Raw genomic sequence first — 18,991 nt, forward strand, 5'->3', positions numbered from 1 at the left:
GAGTTCAATAACATAAAATATTGACACTATTTTCAATCAAAAACCTTAAAATAATAAATTTACGTGTCTTCATCCTTCATCCTTGTATGATACTCAACTTTTTCGTTTTTATCCGATATAAAATTTAGACTTGGAATTAAATTTTTTATTATATATCAGTAAAATCTGAAGTGTGTAACTGGTGCACCACGACAACACAGCAAAAGTAAACCCAAAGTTTGATGGCAAAAAGACTCTTGAAGAGACTTTTTGTAAATTAGGCAGCTTTGTCGGCAAGTTGGGCATAACAGACCCCACTTTTGATTAATGGGAGAGAAATGGTACTTAATGTAGTATTTTTTGGACAGAACTTTTCTATATAAACATTTTGGATGAACAGGGTGTTTTAAGTACAGTTAAAGACTGGTTTTTTCAGAACTGAAATGTATAGACAAAATATTTTAACACACATTTTTTTTCTCCCTATACATACAGAAGAGAGAAAAGACCAGAGAATTTGAACTTCTCACTGCATAAAAAAATTATCTACCAATCATTTCACAGCAATGACACTTTTGTGATAAACACAAGCACTAGGTAACACCACCACCTAAAAACCATTATTAAAAAGCCTTGTACAAGAGTTGGGCCTTCCAACCACTCTTTGTTTTTCTCTGCAGGGTTCATAGTCCCCAATATTCTGTCTTACTCTGCTGAGAACTATATATATATATATATATATATATATATATATATATATATAATACTAAGTTATACTATAGGTAGGTGAAGTAAACAAGATGTGGCGTGTTCTAGCAGCAGTGAGAAGAAACTTTCAGAGCACAAGAAAGAGTTCAAAGGTTGCAGATGAGAGCATGTTTGAAGCAGGAAACGGTGTTGAGTTATTTGGAGATGACAGAAGCAGAAGACAACATGGTTGGGGGTTTGTGTGCAGCATTCTTCAAGCACCAATTTCAATACTCTCATGTGTTTCTCACCCTCAGGTTAATGGTTCTGATGGGGTTTGGGTAACTGGGGAATTCTCACAGGTTTCTGAAATGAACCATCTCATGGTAAGTGATAGCATGAGATATGCAATTTTGATGTAGTAAATATTGTGAATACCAATTTCTGCACCTTCTTTCCAAGGATCATTTTTCTCTTTTCTTCTTTCTTCTGTTCACAGTTTGGATCATATATGTAATACTACTACAACACTAGGTGATTTAATGGATCAGCCAGAGTTATGATATGACCTACTTTTCGTGTTAATCAATGTTTCATTTTGCTTTTCACCGTTTTTTCCATTATATGGCTGTTAAAAGTTGATACCTTTTGTCCATTTTCTTTTGTTTCTCTTGATTATGCTTAAAATAAGAACAAGAAAAGTGTTTTTGTTCTGTCAGCATAGAACAACATATGACTAGGTTCATGTCCTGCAAAGAAAGAGAAAAATATTGAAAGATTTTAGCTTTAAACAGTTGATGCCTTTTCCCTTTTGCTCATTCATCACTAAATGTTGATGTAAAAAGCACACAACACAACACACTTTGTATTAATTTGGTCACTGTTCTTTGTTGTGAAAGCAAAGCTTCTGAGATCTAAGGAGCAGTTTTCACGCTGGTATTGTAAATTTAGTATTTGATGAAGATACTATGAAAAGTGGAATTGTCAGTGTTCTTCTGTCTGATATAGTGATGTCAGATTGAGGAGAAAAAGAATATAAAAAGCAATTACTCTGAGTTTTCACTTTGATTAACCATTTACACTGTTTTTTTTGTGCTCACTATTTTAATTACGAATAAGGAGAAGTGAAAGATCCTCTCTGACAAATAAAGAGAAATGGTCGGTCACAATTTTTAACATATTTTTTTATTATTGTTTAAAATTAATTGAAAAATCACATTTTTTTAGGTCTTGTCTTACCCAAAAAAAAAATGCATGAATGAGTAAATGCATATAGTGTTTGTGAGGTAATGAAGATAAAAATAAATTGGGAAGAGTAATGATTGATTTAGGGTTGAAAATATAATTGCAATATTAAATTACTCGAACATTTATCATTTTGTTTAAGGTGGTGGTGATAGTGAGGCGGCGCAAGAGACACCAACTTTTCTAGAATAATAATTCATAGAAAGCCACATTCAAAATATTCAAATTATTAGTGCCAATGTGTTGTGGATTTTAACATTTTATTTTCTCACGAATAAAGAAATATTAAGGGAAATTCTAACTTTAATTTTCACGCTTCTTTAAAATCATCCAACTAAAGGAACTTTAATATTAAATCTCTCAAGTAAAAGAAATTAATCTAAATTATATAACCATACACTAAATTTGAATACCATTTTTTTTAATCTAATTTTTACCATCTATTTTTATTATATGATAAAAAAATAAAAAATCTTGTGATGTTATGTGTGTATGTGATATTTTGGCGTGTGAGAGCCATTTTCATTACAAAAACGCGTGACCTTACTCATTTCTCCACTATTAAAACTACCTAAGTTCGAAATAGGTGTAACTTTATTTTTCAATAGTGCTAAGATTGCACTTTTTACTAAATTTTCAAAAAACAAAAATTCGTAGTGTTCAATGTATTTTTCTAATTGTCCACATGCGGGTCACTAACTAATGCAAGACAATGAAAATCTATGTGTATTGATTTAGTTAGATGAATAGGCACTACTAAACAAATATGTAGGATACTTTATGTTTTCTCCCTAATATTGAGTTTAAAATTTTAAATATGTTAATTATGATACTAAAAGAAATCATCATTTATCTTGATCACACTAGTGAAGAATTCATGTGCTTCATAAAAATGCTCGGTAAGATTCAAGTTTCTTAATCATGTAATAATATATTTTTCATCAAAAAAAAAAATCTTACGAAACATTTTTTTTTTTGAGAAATATGCATGCTTTTTAATACAAGATAGAGACACATTTGGGTTGAATTTTCTCTTCCTATAACATTACATGTTCTTATATTTTAAACTTTATATTCATTGTGTTTCAATCAAGAATTGAGAGTATGAGTGTTTGTCTCTCAAGACACTTTGATGACTTATAAGTCATTCCGACACTCAAGACGTACGACACTTTGATGACTTATAAAACAATATAAATAACTGAAATACAATCCTAAAATACGTACGAAACATTAAATAAACCTAACAAAATTTCTTTAAAATGACTAAATCTACGTATTTTGAAAGATAAATGACTAAATTGGTCCAAAATTTTGAAATAGATTAATTCCAAAATTCACTGAAAGTTAAAGGATAAAAACATATCTAACCCTAAAATTAATTAAAGAACAAATGTGTATTTAATAAGCAATGCATATTTTAAAATTATCATGTTTATAATAATTTTATCAAATTCTTACTAGTGTGTAATTTTAATATTAATACGTCTATTTTTTAGGTTTAACAATGATGTATACAATCTTTACTTCTAACCTAACACATTTACTTAGCAACATAATATAAATGAAGTTATCATTTTGTCTTATTGTTGGTACATCCCTACAACATATTCTCATCATGAACATTCTAGAAAATTATTTTCACATAATTAGATTTTGTTAACACAAACTTAAATTATATATACAAAAGATAATGGATAAAAGAAAGTCTTACATTAATCAAAGATTATCTATAATGGTAGCTTATAGGCACATTTGCAAAGGTCTCCCATGTTATTGAATAGTTATGAAAAGCACTATGATTTGTAGAGACACATATCTACATAGTCCCATTGATGATCTCCACTTTGATGGTAATGAGTGGTAATGACTACTATGAAGTGATGAAGGACACTTTGATTTTACACATTCACCATCAATAGTAGAAGCTTAGGTGGACATGGTTTTGTGGTCTTCACCCTTTGCTCTCACAATTTATTCAAATTGAAATGTTGTTTGTGGTATGTGTTCATCATAGCAAAAGAAGAAGAGTTATTTTCCACAACAATTTTGGCCACTTATATTTCACATCAACTCTTGCTAATTGTTTGGGCAATAATGGGGGTTGGGAGAAAAATGAAGCAATAGAGCAAAAGAGGAATATGAGATTGGTTGGTAATTTTCTTGTCAACATAATAAAGTGGGAAACAATGAAAAAATAGTCAACCATTATGCCTTTTTTCTTTCTCAATTTTTTTTCTTAGTTTTAATTTCATGCCAAAGTGAATTTGGAAATGATATATCTATGTCGTATCATATTGTATATGTTTTATTACATTATTGACCAATTAAGATTAGTTATATCATATTATTAATTTTAAACTATCATTGATGGTTAATTCAATATAATTAAATATATGAAAACTTGTAAATTACACTAAAATTACAGATTTTTTAGAAAGAAAAATACTAAAATTCAGAAGAAAAAAAACTAAGAGACCATAATCTTGGATAAAAAAAAAATATTAAATGAGAAATAGAGCTATAAATTAGGTATTGATGTATTGATGTTCTTAGTTGGTAAGTACTATTACCCGTACAAATACTGTTATATATATATATATATATATATATATATATATATATATGTAATGATTGGGTTATTGACCTTAATTGGTTTAATTTTATAAATATTAAAATAATTGAAATTCTTATAAATTTCATTGGACAGAACATAATCCTGTTGGATGTGCCATACATATAATAACAAGTTTGAATTTTCAATGAAGGAAAAAAAGAATTAACCGTTATGTTATGGCACTTAGAAGCCACTTTTTCTTTGAAGGGAATTATGAATTATGGAATTATATAATATTTGAATTTAATATTGTTTATGATATTTTTATAAATAACTTGAAATTATTGTTTTAATTTGTATTTTTTTAAAATTAAAGCATGGCAGAATTAAAAACTCTTATCAGTTTTTCAATTATATTAAAATTTATAAATGCCGATAAAAATGTTAAATTTATAAATTTAATTAAGTTTGACATAACTAATTTATGATAATATATTTAAATTGTTGACTTTTTTAACAAGATAAAAAATATACATAAAACATTAAAATTATAGTAAATAAACTAAAAGTTAGATATAAACATATGTATTTCAAAATTATTAGTTTCTGAATTATATTCAAATTTATAAACGCCGATAAAAATGTTAAATTTATAAATTCAATTAAGTTTGACATAACTAATTTATCATAAAATATTTAAATTGTTGATTTTTTTACATGATAAAAATGATACATAAAAAATTATTATAGTAAATAAACTAAAAGTTAGATACAAACATATGTAAATCATAATGTTAAGTGATTAATACCGAGTCTTTTTTGAAATTTATTATTTTGATATGTTCTTACTATTTTAAAAACCACAGCTTACATACATTACTTCTCTAACTTGTATACAATTTTTATGGAGGCTGTTAAAGTCATGCGAGACATTTAGTGTACAATGAAATGTTCTGTTCTAAAAATATAGCCACATATATATTAAGATGAAATATTGATAAATAGAGTATAATTATTCTTTTTGATTAATTTATAACATATGTCGCACTCTACTTTAATATATTTACATTATTCACTTAATTATTACAATTTAGAAGTCAAACCATAAAAAAAAAATCAATGTATATAATGTGATTTTAATATAATTATTCTTTTGCAGTATAATATCAAATTTGAATTTTATGTTTGATTTTTTTTTTTTGTAATATTTCTCTGTTTTTCAAAACACATTTATAATCACTGATTTTTAAAATTTAAAATATATTATATTAAGTTTTTATCCTGAAAATACAATATTTTAATAAGTCCTATTCATCGCATGTGAAATATAAGGTTTTCAAATATTATATTATCGTAAGTAAAATATGTTTTGATACCTTAATGGTTAATGAGAAGTAAAATTAGTTCATTTTAAAAGAAAAAATTTAACTTAATTTATTAGTTTAGTCTCTAAATTTAAAGAATGTGTAAATTTAATTTTTTTAAATTTAGTAAAAATTTTAAATATATTTATTTGTAATATTTGAGTGGTTTATATTTTTTGTTATATATATATATATATATTTTAATGTTATTTGAAAAACATATTTAAAATATTTAATAAATTTATTAAAATTAGGTTAAAAATGATTAAATTTACATATTCTATAAAAAGAGATAAAATTAATCTAAAATTTTAATAAAAAGATAATCTAATTTTTAACCATAAATTAAAAAAAAAACATATTTAATCATGTTATTAATATAATAGTATTAAAAAATGTGATTTAAAAATGGCATTTCTTTAATAAATAACTATTTTTCAGTCTGCGGATTTTCTTTTTGTGTCCCTCTTTTATTTTTATTCTTTGAAAGTGGCATTCCTCACTTTTCCAAAATCACTCTTCCCAGTACACTCACTTCCAATCCCCTTGCCCTTTTGTCGCTTTCGAAATTCTCGAAAGAACACATTCCCTCCAAATCCTGCCGTGGACTCATTTTCCTGTTGTTCTTTCGTGTTCACTGGTTTAGTGTTCTTTGTTCACTGATTTAGGGTTCATTCAAGGTAAAATGACCCAATTACGGGTTTTAGGGTTTTTAAATTCAAGAATTTTTTTGTTTTGTTTTTTAGTTTTCCACTTTGGTGCCTTATATAACCATCAAAGTTCTGTTTGCTGCAGGGAAAACTAGAGATAGTTAAGAAGGGTTGTGACGTTTTGAAGAAGTAATTGTTCCCTAGAGGACGTCGGATTAAACAATTTGGATGTTTGGTATGATTTTGCAGCAAAAACCCATATTTTACCATTGTCTCAAATGAATTCCTTTGTCTTAATTTTTTATGGCTTTTCAATCTGTTGTCTTAAGAGTCTTTTGACCTAGCTAGAAGATTAGCATTGGTGAATTTTGTCGCCAGAAATAAAACCAAGACCTTTTAGACCCAGTAGAATAGTGGCGGGATGCATTTTCTAGAACCATCCAATGGGCAAGGGGAATCACCAATGATGTATATCTTGAGATTTAAGGCATGGCATTTTAGTTAGGATGAGATTATCCATTTGGTTGCAGAGGAAAAAAAGATGTATGGAAAGGTCTTCCTCAGAACAGGAACAAAGAGAGGAGAAACTTAAAGTACGTGTGCTTCCTCTTGTGAGCATCAACATCAGTGAGATTGAGAATTTAGCATAGATATTGAAAAGATTTCAAGTTGGACAAAAGGCCAGAAGTTTAGTACTTGAAGCATTTAATGATGGATGGAAGATTTACTTGAGATGCTTTGTTTGGTCAGAGAGATTCTTTGAAACCTATAACTCATCATCAAATCTAGGCAAAATGTGCCATAATTCTGCTTCGTGCTTCTTCAGTTTACCTGCACCTTGACTTTAACCAGCCACATCTTTCCTTCTACTTTTTTTTCTCTGCCATTTCCTTGGTGAAAACAAAGACCAGTAGTTTAATTAGTCATAATCCTTGCTGCATTCCTGATATTTAACATTACCTATGCGTACCTAGAAAATGAAAGAGGGTAAGCAATATAATAAATTTGTTGATATTACAAAACACTTATCATTGCTAATATACCCAATACCCTCCAAGAGGTAAAAACCATCTTCCACTACTCTATATCTAGATATCATTTTGGATAATTGTTTGAAAAATTATACTTTGACACTATAAAATAAAATAAATTCACTTTAACCTATTCTAAAAATATAAAAAATATGATTCGAATAATATATATTTATAGACAGATATTTGTCAAGGGTTGTATCTTTTAAGGAATGTCAACCTATTATCTCCCTAATGTTGTATGTACCACTGAAAAGTCTCATGGAGAAACAAAAGCCTTGTTGTAACAGTTGTTCAGAGCTTGGTTGTAAATTGGGTTAGCCTTTCTATTTCAATTTTACTGGTATTCCCTCGGCTGGCTTTTCTTGTCCTCACTCCATAACAGTGTGCATTGTTTGCTTCCTTTTTCTTAACAACTGAAAAAACAATCTTTGCATTAAATATCAGGGTGTGTTGTCAGTTAAGTTAGTTAAGATGCAGTTATTGTTTAGCAGTTAAATTAGTTGATTGTCAGTTAATAAGCAGTTATTTTTTATTACTGGAGGTTTGAATTCATTATCAAGTTTATATGTTTAATAGTGAGCTATATACATAGATTCAAGTTTTCTTTTTTCTGAATATTGATGCAAGTTAGTTACCCATAACAATTTAACAAGTTAGTTTCTGAACATTGATCTGGCGAGATTCATATCATGCAAGGCCCTTGAACACGTGCCCTTGACAAAGCAATAAGTGGTCTATTGACAGAAATGACTCCCATTATTCTAATCTATCTTCAACTACTAGTACATGCATACATTTCAGAGTGCTACTCGCAATTGTCCTAATCTTGTTGACGAATTACTAACCAGGGATCACTGTGTAACAGATGTTTGTTGGAAGTTCACAGTGAGTAGGTACCCTCGTTTGTTTCAGATTCCATTGGTGAAAGTGGAGTGGGCACTGGAGTTCTGCTGGCATAGATGGGTTTTGGGACACTGAATTTATCCACGGTTGTCCGATTTGAGGCGACGAATTTCAATGGTTTGCCCCCATCTCGGTCATCTACACCGTCTCCTCATCTATCGTTCTCGAAGCCGTGTTGGGTTGTGAAAACGGAGTCAAATGTTCGGAGGAAAAGGAGGAAGAAGCCGGATCCACATTGTGTGGTATGTGAGGGCAGTGGAAGGGTTGATTGCTTCCAGTGTTGTGGAAGGGGAAGGACAAACCAGACTCATTTGGAAATGCTCCCGAAAGGTGAATGGCCAATATGGTGTAGGACTTGTGGTGGGAGCGGTCTTGATTATTGCTCCCGTTGCCTTGGGACTGGAGAGTATAGGTATATCATGGGCTTCCAGTTCATGAACCACGATGATAATCAATCTCAAGAAAACAAGTCTTAGCCTTTTTTGTCTGGGTTGATGGTTACTAGATTCAAGGTATTAGAGAATGTCTAGGTGCAATAGCTTTACTTGTAATTGCTGAATGACAATCACAGTATGAAAAACCTTGATTTATAGATTGTTTCCAAGTCTCACATCCCAGTACAATTTTATCTTGACTTGTAGGTAATATCATTTAAATATTTTCTTCTTGCTTCTTAGTTTTAGGAGAGCTTTGAAGGATGTCTCTAATCTTCGTCCACTTTTAATGCTACTGTTACTTTCTCTTATAGTTCTCATATGATTAAGAATGGAAATAAATGAAGCACACAACACACCCTGCTTTGCAAACCCAGTTTTACAGTGGAGTCAATGGCAGTTGCTTGATTCTCTTCTACCTACCGGTGGATTTGCTCATTCGTTTGGCCTTGAAGCAGCAATTCAGACTCGCTTAGTGTCTGATTCCAATGATCTTAAGACATTTATCATCCATATATTGGAGAATACAGGAAGCTTACTGCTTCCATTTGTGCACTCAGCTTGCATTTTGCCCAATTTGGAAAACTGGCATAAGCTTGACAAAATATTGGATGCTACCCTAACAAATGAAGTGGGTCGGAAGGCATCAATCTCGCAAGGAACTGCACTAATGAGGGTGGCTTCAGCTGTGTTTTCTGAGGTTCCCTCCCTCAAAACCATGAGAGATGCTTCTCTGGGTTTAGGTACTGTGTCGTTTCACCATGCTCCTGTCTTTGGACTTGTATGTGGAGCACTAGGATTTGATAGTACTAGTTCTCAGAGAGCTTACATGTTCATCACAATTAGAGATGTGATTTCTGCTGCCACTCGGTTAAATTTGATAGGACCCCTTGGTGCAGCACTGTTGCAGCATCAGGTTGCTTCTATTGCGGAAGTTATATTAGAAAAATGGATGAATCGTGCCGCTGAGGAAGCATGCCAAACAATGCCTCTGCTAGATACTGTGCAGGGTTGCCATGGTTACTTGTTTTCAAGACTCTTTTCATCTTAGAAGGCAAAAAGTTGAATATTGCATTTCGTATTCTGTTCAGTTATATCAGTTTCTTGTTTTAGAACTTCAGTGTTACCCACACTTTGATGCGGATTATGTGATTTGGGAATTATTTGTTAGTTAATAGTTATCATGTGTGTATGACACAAAGGTGTGTTCTGTTTTCTTCATTACTTGGCATTCAACGACAAAAAATGTGGCCATTTTTGAAATTTTACGAGACTAATTTGGTAACAAGGATATTGGTGGTGGGTCATTCAATTTTTGAAACTGTGTGAGACTAATATGGTAACATTCAAAGAAACAAGACAATGCTGGATATAGATATATTTTTAAATTTACGCATAAAACATTATTACTAAGATTTTTTTTTTAACTTTAAAAATATTTTTATCTTCTACTGCCCATATGATTTTATTTAAGTAGAAGTTCTGCAGAAAGAAAACAAGCCTTTTCTTTGGAAGGGTTCTGACTGCATTGTTGTTTTATTTTCTTAGTTCTATGACTCTTAGTTTAGACTTTATTTGATATAATAGAATGTTTAATAAAATTCCTTGTATTCAGTTGTTGTTTTGCATTTAAATAACCATTTCTTTTGTTGATTTTAGAGTAGAAATCAATCTAGCTTTGGTTAATCCATAGAAATTTTGGGTTTTGGAGAAAAAGAAATTTCCGCATAACTAACTCGCCAATTTTGGGGAGTATATGCGATTTGCAGAAACTAAAGAAAATTCAAATTATTATTTATTCAAACGATTTTTTTTAAGGACCAATGTTAATATTGAAGATGTAGGATCAACATCACAATTGACGTAAGTTTAAGAAATTTCATATTCGTAAGATAAAAAAATTTGTATTGGTCAAGGGCAGTGGATTTAGAAGTTCGTGAAATAATGGTATCCAAATCACAAATTATAACTCAATAACGAGTAAATAATTGAAATTTAAATCAATATATAATTTATAATAATACTTTAATATCACAATCAACCAGCTTTATTTTGAGTTTTTTTTTTCTTTGTAAAATAATAACATTAAGAATTATTTATTTATTTTCTTTCTTTAATATACTTTATTTTCAGCCTTTTAGTTTTCCCTGTATCTTTTATCTTTTTTGGATAAATTTTATTTTTCATATTCTTTATCGGGAATAACTATATTTTTGTAAGATAAATTACTTACTAATATTTATCTTTTTATTACTTTTCATAAGTCATGGTTGTTTTAAAGTTATAACTAATTTATTGACCTTTTAAAATTAGTTTAATTATAAATTTGAGAATTAAATATCTATTATTATTTACCTTCTGCCAAACAAACCTTTTATTTATTGAGGCAATGTTTTACCTATGATAATCTTAATCTTTTCCAAAGTGACATGTAAAAGAAGAAAATAAGATAAATGAAATGAATCAAAAGTTGATTTATAAAGATTCTCCAATTTGAAAGAGCTCTCCTACGTTACTTATCCAAGATTATGAGAAGCTTTTTACCTTTATCTTTTTGTATAAAATGAATATAAGTAAAGAAAACATAACATAAATTTGGGACAATGTTTTACTTTCTCTGTCCCGTAAATTTGGAACAATGTTTTACCTTCTCTGTCTCTTGAAGGAATTGGTACAAAATTCAAGCAACAAGAAATACAATTCAGTGCAGAAAATACAGAATTCAAGGATTGCATCTTTCTTAGCACCCTAAGCAAAGCATATATTTCACAATGCAATGCAATTAAGAAACATCATAATGAGAATTTTTTTTCAGAAAAGGGTTTGAAAAACTTGCAAATAGCATCTAAACATAGCATTTAACAGTTTATGGTTCTATGTCCAACACAACAAAAATATAGGTCAAGGATTCCCAGATAAAGCCATCCAATTTTGACCACATATTGTAAGATTGGCACAAGTTTTGGCTGATTTAGCATACAAACCCACATACAAGAGAAATAAATACTATATCATCTCAGTTTAACTTCAGCTTTCCACCATTAATCTGACAATGGAACTATTACTTGGGACCAATGTCGTTAAGGGCACAAATCTGCTCCTCTCCTATAGCAGACATAACAGACACAACCAGATCTTTCGCCTCAACAAATCCATCCTTGATCTGCATGATGCAGATTAAAATTAGTATAAGAAGGAGCAAATTATGAAAGCTTAACAGATAATCAAGATCATGCCAGTTTCCTCACTTTGTAAGGACAAATAATGACATCACCAAATATTCATTCTTCATAACCATAATGTCAATTTTGTGCAAATTTCAACATAAAAAGCAGAATAGGTATCAAACAATCTAACCTGCGTAAGCAGATTTTCATCGGTTGGAAGTCTAAGGTCATTTTCTTAGTACCAGGGTCTTAGTCAGCAGACTCACCTAACATATTCAATGAAAGGGTAACAAACATTATTAACCAATTGTATAACTATATTAACCACAATATCAGAAAGACGGTGAAAAACGAAACCAAAAAATCATATGGATATGATAAAGATGAAATTTCAATCATATATATGGATATGATAAAGTTGAAATTTCAATCATATATAGTTTATTCACTACACATGCATCAATCATTGATCTGGCTACTTTAATCATTTGGTCTGATTCTGCAACTTTTAAGAAATTTGATCATGAAATAAAGTAATCCAAACATGCAATCAAAGAAAATCAAATAACCATTTGACCTACCAAAACAACTTTATTTACATCACATCAAAAATCACGTTGGGGTATCAATAGAAAAGGGGAAGGAGTAACAGATAAGTGTAATTGAAATCTTACAAATCCATCATCTGATATATCAATGCGCTGGTAATCAGTACGATTGACATGAGGAACCTGTTGTAACCACAAAAACACATAAATCAAACCATAATAAACATATTAGTGTTCTAATTAAAAAGGTAAAACCCAAATCCAAAAGACACTCATGCATGCATCACAGTTATGGGAAGATGGCACAATATCCTCAAGCTTTTTGCCAGTGAAGATGTCAATTCTAACAAAGTGACACTTTCAGTGTCCATGCTTGCCAGTTTTGGAAGTTGAAACCTCCACAACGTGTCCAGCCAACACAACGTGTCCATGCTCATAGATTTTGGAATTTAGAAAAGCAGCCAATAACATGTAAGAAAAGGTTAGAATAAATACTTACTTCCATTAGAATAAATAACATGTAAGAAAACCCACTTCTGTTTAAAGTTCTCAAGAGCAGTTGTCTGTTGCTGTTGTTTTAACTGAACCGGCATTTTCTTTGGCTTCTAACACGTTGGCAGCAGCAGCAACAAAATTTTGATAGGCATTATTCAGAGAATCAATACGCTGTCCTTTGGGCTGCTTGTGTTAACCAAATAAATTCTAAGATTCTTGTAACTACAGATCCTAAGGAAAAGTAACACCAATGAAATTAAAGCTCAAGAACAGTAGCTACTAATATTTCAAAGCTATTTGTCTCCTATCTTGATACTGTTCACGGAAAATACACGTCATATTTATATGCAAGACGAAAACATCACTATGAAACAAAGCACGGTACGAATTGTTGAATTATCAAAAAGAGAAATGTGGTAGGAGAAACACTGCTATACCAAGCATCTATAAATTGGGGATATAAATATTATAACCAAAAAAAAGTATCGGATCAGGAATAGAAATATTATAAAGTAAAACAGAATTGCTGGTTATGAGTCTAATACAGTAAAACTAAAACCTGCCAAACTCTGATTATATAAATTACTCAATTAAGAACATTTTGATTCAACTTACAATTGTTTAAGGCACAGTGAACATGTTCCACAATAACCATTCAACATAAATTTTAATTGATTGAGGCAGATTCTTATGACATAGACATTGAACTATATTTCTTCTCAAGAAAGGCATTCAGATTGATACCACTGTTATCACCAGATTGATCAGCAGCATTCTTAGGATATACACATGCTTAAGAAATCCACTTAATCATTGAATCTCATTGGCCTATTTCAGATGATGAGGTGCAAATACGACTTTTAACTTAGAAGGCCACCGGAAAACAAACCAATGGACAAGCACACCTTGGATTAGTTTAGTTTATCTGACCGAGCATCGGGGAAACAAAATTCAATTAAACACTGTTTAATATTTCTATATTTGAGACAATGCTAATAAAAATGTATCATACACAACCCCAATTTGCAGTGACAGACAAATAATCCTTACCCTACCTCTAATTCACACCAAGAAAACATATATCATTGGCAATTCATGATGCAGAACACAAATCTGCTGAAGAGAAACCGTTTCGCTTTGGCGACTGGTGCAGGACCGAAGGCATTGTTCCACTCCATCCTTAGTACCCTTATTCATGTGACCAGTTTATCATTTGTAACATTGTCAATCAATACCTTCAAATTAAGGACAAGTTCTTTTTCAACAATACAGCATGGAGAATAAGGTGATGTATAAAAGCTATGTCAAATATCATAGCTAATGTCAATCCAGTGTGATAAATAATACAAGGTGGAAACATAATTTATTTTCCAATGCTTCCACAAGAAAAAAGGGGGAGGAGAATAAAAGGTACAAGGATTGTTTAAGAATAACAATTTAACAGAAAAACTAAAATTAATGTAGCCCATTTTCCAATAAATGGTTAAAAATCATAATATCCTTACCAAAATTGGGTAAACCATGTTACATCTTCAACACATTGATTGAACACAGACCAATTGTCCTTAAATGAATATTCTATTAGATTCTATCCTCAAATCAAGAAAGTCCTGTTCGGAACATTTCTTCGCTCCATCGCTTAGCCTCGTCTTTCCTTCCATGATTTAAGAAACCACGTACCATGATATCATACGTCCAACCATTAGGTTCATAACCCTTTTGACATATCCGAGCGAACAACAAACGAGCTTTGTCCATATCACTCTTGGATAATTCTTTAAGCAACAGATTGTAGGTGAAAATATCAGGCGGAAAGCATGTCTCTATTAATCGTTCCAAGTCCGAAATATAATGGGTCACTCTGAGACAACCAGAAAATGCACCAATCACCAAGTTAAGTGTTGAATTACCAGAAAATCCCTCCTCTTCCACTCCTCTTAAATAAACGCATGTATCGTAGAGTTTTGGTGAAATCAAAGAATGTTGAAGAAGTACATTGCCGATAAAAGAACTAATTGGGCGTCCCATTTCCTCATATGCTTTAACAATACGTATTGCTTCCTGATATCTTTGCAATGAGCAAAGCTTCTGCACAAGAAGCTCATAGCATTCAAGACTTGGATTCAATCCAACTCTGAGCATGCTCAAAAAGAATCCAAGTGACATGTCTATCCTATTGGACTTGCAAAGACCAACAACCAAGGTAGTATACAACGTCTTGCGTGCCAAACCCTGGCTCCGGACAACATTAAAAAAACTCAGAGCATCAGAAAGTCTCCCACTGAGCAAATAACCTCGCAACACAAAAACACGAGAGAGCAAGTTGGGTTCAACACCATTTCTTTGCATCAATTCAAATACTTCCCTACACAAGTCAGGCTTCAGGGCACGTCCAGCTCCTTCGATGAAAAAGTTATAAGCGTGACGAGGAAGTTCGCAACGAGTGAGCATCTCCAGTAAATTGAAAAAGCGCCCTCTTGAATTATCCATGTTAAGTAAGCAGCAAATTACAGCTGTACACAATGGATAGTTCAGCTTATGACCCTTCATTTTCATTTCAACAAGAAGCCGAGCAGCAATATCTCCCCTACCCAACTTAACAAAACCCTTAATCATCTTAACATACGAAGCCCTGGCAGCAACAGTCTTAAGTTCCCCATGTACCAAATAACCATCTTCCACTCTCCCAGCCTGGCACAGAGCAGATATGAACTGATCATACATTGAAGCAGGAGGCACGATATTCCGCCCGACAGAAAGATTCATCAACTCTTTCATCTCATCAATCTTGCACTCCCTACACAATGCACTCCCAAGCGTGCGAAGTGTCTGCGCATCAGGAAAATAACTCTTGTCAACCAAGCTTCTGAGAACGTTGTACGCCTCCACAACACCTCCATCCCAACACAAAGTAAGTATCAAATACTTGCATGCCAAGTGATTGAGAGACAGACCAAACTCAGACCGCGAATTGTACAACTCCCGCGCAACATCAGCCATCCCCACTTTGCAAAAAAAGCACAAAACAGCATTCATGGTAACCGCATCAGGGGGAATGCAACTTTCATTCATATCCATCAACAAATCATGTACCTGATGAAGCCGATTCTCCCGCAAAAGCCTATAAATCAAAATATTATACCTAAAAGTGGACATACAATACCCTTCAGAATCCTTCTTCTGAGAGAAAAACTCCAATGCTTCATCCACCCTACCACCTTGAACAAGACCCTTTACCCAAGCCCCATAAGCATGATCCAATGGAACCAACCCCGAGCTCCCAAATTGCTTAACCAACTCAACCGCACGCTCAAACCTAAAACTCTCACACAGAGCACCAACCAAAAAACTCACTTCAGGCCCTTTTAACCCCTCCCCACGACACATCAAATCGTTGAGAAAACCCTCAGCCTCCTCCAACCTTCTCTGTTTGCACAAATGCTTAAGAACAACGATATTGGTAGCGTGATTCTCGAAACCCCTGGCGCGAATTTGCCTCAAAATGATGTCAAAAGCGTTGAGGTAGTTTTTCTCAACGAGGGAGCCTAAAAGGACGTGATAAGCAAAGGAGTCGAGGTCCAAGCCGATGAAGCGCATTTTGGCGTACGCGTGGAGCGCGTTTTGGGGCTTCCCGGCGATAGCATAGCCCACGACAAGAATGTCATGGAAACGGACGTTGTGGAGGAACGAGCGGCGGCGGAAGGCGTCGAGGAAGTCGAGGACGATGGGTTTGTGGTTGGCACGCACGAGGATGTGGAAGATGGCGACGAAGGTGATGCGCGTGTGGTGGAAGTTCGGTTGGCGGCCGGCCCAGTCGAAGAACTTGAGGCAGGAGAGGATGTCGCGGTGCGTGGCGGTGTAACGGAGGACGCGGAGGACGAGGCACTCGGAGAGCGGGAGGGAGAGCGCGGAGAGTGCGGCGGATAAGTCGTCGTCGTCGGCGGAGGTGGTGAGGAGTTGGTAGATGCGGTTGACGAGGGGGTCCAGCTGGAACTTTCGCGTCGCGAACCACGTCTTGAAGGAGGACGCCACGTCTTTTTTCGTGACCAGAACTGAATTTGAAGTTGAAGGCGTTGATGGAGAAGGTGATGCTGCGAGAGAAGCGCATGCAGCATGGGATGAGCAAGGGTTGATAATGGAGGAGACCAACGATTTGGATCTGAGACGGTGTTTGGTCACATGTTTGATTGGTAGCATAATGGTCATGGATCAATGGGGTTGAATTCTTCTTCTTCTTCTTCCCCTTCTCTCAGGGTACCTCCAAGTGTTTGTGTATATGTCTGTGTGAAACTCCCCGTAACATGAAAAACCTCAATTTCCTAGTTCTGGGTTTAGTGGAGGTTTCACCTTCTCTGAGTAAACAAAATTAACACTAACTAGGTTTACCTCAGCTACACCAAACTTTTAGAATCTACTCACTCTGCTTTTTTACTCCATCCACCAAAACCTCTAATGTCAATATTTGTTTCAAATTTCGCTAATAATATTGGTGGAACGAATATATTAGTCCTAAGGTTATTTGACACTGTAAGAATTAATACTGTGACACTGCTGTGGCAATTTTATTATATTTAAAGTATAATTTTATTATTATTTAAACTATAATTTTATTATTATTATTACCTATACAATTTTTATTTAAGTAGAAGTTTTACAAACAGAAAACCAAGGCTTTTTTTGGAAGGCTTCTATGATCTCACATAAACAACCTTCACATTCCAATTGACGCTTACAATTATATAAGATAAATTATGTTTTAACTAATTAACCATTTTACAATCCACTTTTTAAAAAAAAAAGAAAAAAAATATTAATAAATGATAAAATAATATAGGGTTAAATATGTTTTTGATATTTTAATTTTCAGTAAATTCTGGAATTAATCTATTTCGAAACTTTAGACCAATTTAGTCTTTTATATCTTGAAATATGTGGAATTTGAGTTGTTTTTACTGTTTGACACATTTTTGCTTTAATGCTAAGTCAAATACAATTATAAAACGCGCTTGAAATATCAAATAAACTTAACAAAATTTGATTAAAAGAACTAAATTTATGTATTTCAAAAGAGAAAGGATTAAATTTGTCTGAAGTTTCGAAATAGACTAATTTCAAAATTAACTTAAAATTACCAAAAACATATTTAATCCAATAACATATGTACAAGAATTTCACTTTGTGTTTTTTTCTCTCAAAATCATTCATTTTTATTTTTATAAATTGATCGTCTAATCCAAACACATGCTGACCGTTTTCACTACTTTTTGTTATTTAAAAGTTATAAAATTTATATCTTATTTTCATTTTTATCAAGTTCATAAGCATCTTACTCTTTATTGTTTCATTTTGATCTAGTTACATGTATATCATATTATACATGCTGGGTTAAACTTTTTTTATAAAAAAAAATATTATTAATAATTTAATAATAAAAAGATACATATTTCCTACTTTTTTATTAGCTAACAAAGAAAGTTATAAATTAAATTATGTATATATATTTTGTTTATATACTTAATCTAATATAACTTTTGATAAACTATTTTGCATATGATTTTCACGACCTAATTCAGTTTATCTAAGAGAGGTTCAAATTTAGATTTTGGAGAAAAAGAAGTTTCAGCATAATTCATAGATCAAATAGTTTTTATTTATGTTTACGAGTTTATGCAACTAGGAGTGATGATTGATTGAAATTTTAAAGAGGTATAAAACTGTTTTCTCTTTTTAATTTGGTGAAGAAGCATGAATTCTGGTAGAACCTCTTTGTTAAAGTGTGATATCTTGATTCAAAGTGTTTAAATTTGCAGATTTCAAGAACACCTGGATACAATTTAATAATTCTACTGAGAATAACAGTTGATAAAATAGATTTAAAGAAGAATAGGATCTATTAACACAAATGTGGAATGAATATAGGTATAAATT

General features: G+C 32.2%; 4 protein-coding genes across 7 annotated transcripts; 3 read left to right on the top strand and 1 right to left on the bottom strand.

Moving 5' to 3' along the window:
* Nucleotides 1–717: 717 nt before the first annotated feature.
* Nucleotides 718–1,251, top strand: LOC114193840. The gene has a single exon (XM_028083787.1). It carries the CDS (start codon nt 780–782, stop codon nt 1,086–1,088), a length of 309 nt encoding a protein of 102 aa, XP_027939588.1. The 5' UTR covers nt 718–779; the 3' UTR covers nt 1,089–1,251.
* A 5,081-nt stretch (nt 1,252–6,332) lies between these two features.
* LOC114195309 (urease accessory protein F) lies at nt 6,333–10,023 on the top strand. The gene is made up of 3 exons (XM_028085727.1): nt 6,333–6,512; nt 6,628–6,717; nt 9,168–10,023. Exon 3 carries the CDS (start codon nt 9,185–9,187, stop codon nt 9,902–9,904), a length of 720 nt encoding a protein of 239 aa, XP_027941528.1. The 5' UTR covers nt 6,333–6,512; nt 6,628–6,717; nt 9,168–9,184; the 3' UTR covers nt 9,905–10,023.
* On the top strand, nt 6,628–9,039 carry LOC114195311. Of its 2 annotated transcripts, none has more exons than XM_028085728.1 (2): nt 6,628–6,717; nt 8,382–9,039. In XM_028085728.1, exon 2 carries the CDS (start codon nt 8,476–8,478, stop codon nt 8,893–8,895), a length of 420 nt encoding a protein of 139 aa, XP_027941529.1. In that variant the 5' UTR covers nt 6,628–6,717; nt 8,382–8,475; the 3' UTR covers nt 8,896–9,039. The 2 variants fall into 2 exon arrangements, with proteins under 2 accessions (XP_027941529.1, XP_027941530.1); XM_028085729.1 differs by having other exon boundaries at nt 6,630–6,717; nt 8,365–9,039.
* Nucleotides 10,024–11,575: 1,552 nt separating the features above from the next.
* On the bottom strand, nt 11,576–17,523 carry LOC114195401 (pentatricopeptide repeat-containing protein At1g71210, mitochondrial). Of its 3 annotated transcripts, none has more exons than XM_028085859.1 (6): nt 14,569–17,523; nt 14,119–14,298; nt 13,068–13,246; nt 12,695–12,751; nt 12,211–12,286; nt 11,579–12,016 (listed from the first exon to the last, which is right to left on the bottom strand). In XM_028085859.1, exon 1 carries the CDS (start codon nt 17,267–17,269, stop codon nt 14,663–14,665), a length of 2,607 nt encoding a protein of 868 aa, XP_027941660.1. In that variant the 5' UTR covers nt 17,270–17,523; the 3' UTR covers nt 11,579–12,016; nt 12,211–12,286; nt 12,695–12,751; nt 13,068–13,246; nt 14,119–14,298; nt 14,569–14,662. The 3 variants fall into 3 exon arrangements, with proteins under 3 accessions (XP_027941658.1, XP_027941660.1, XP_027941659.1); XM_028085858.1 differs by having other exon boundaries at nt 13,068–13,294; XM_028085857.1 differs by having other exon boundaries at nt 11,576–12,016; nt 13,068–14,298.
* Nucleotides 17,524–18,991: the final 1,468 nt, after the last annotated feature.

The sequence above is a fragment of the Vigna unguiculata genome, chromosome 8 (assembly GCF_004118075.2).
Source record: "Vigna unguiculata cultivar IT97K-499-35 chromosome 8, ASM411807v1, whole genome shotgun sequence".
Taxonomy (NCBI): Eukaryota; Viridiplantae; Streptophyta; class Magnoliopsida; order Fabales; family Fabaceae; genus Vigna; species Vigna unguiculata.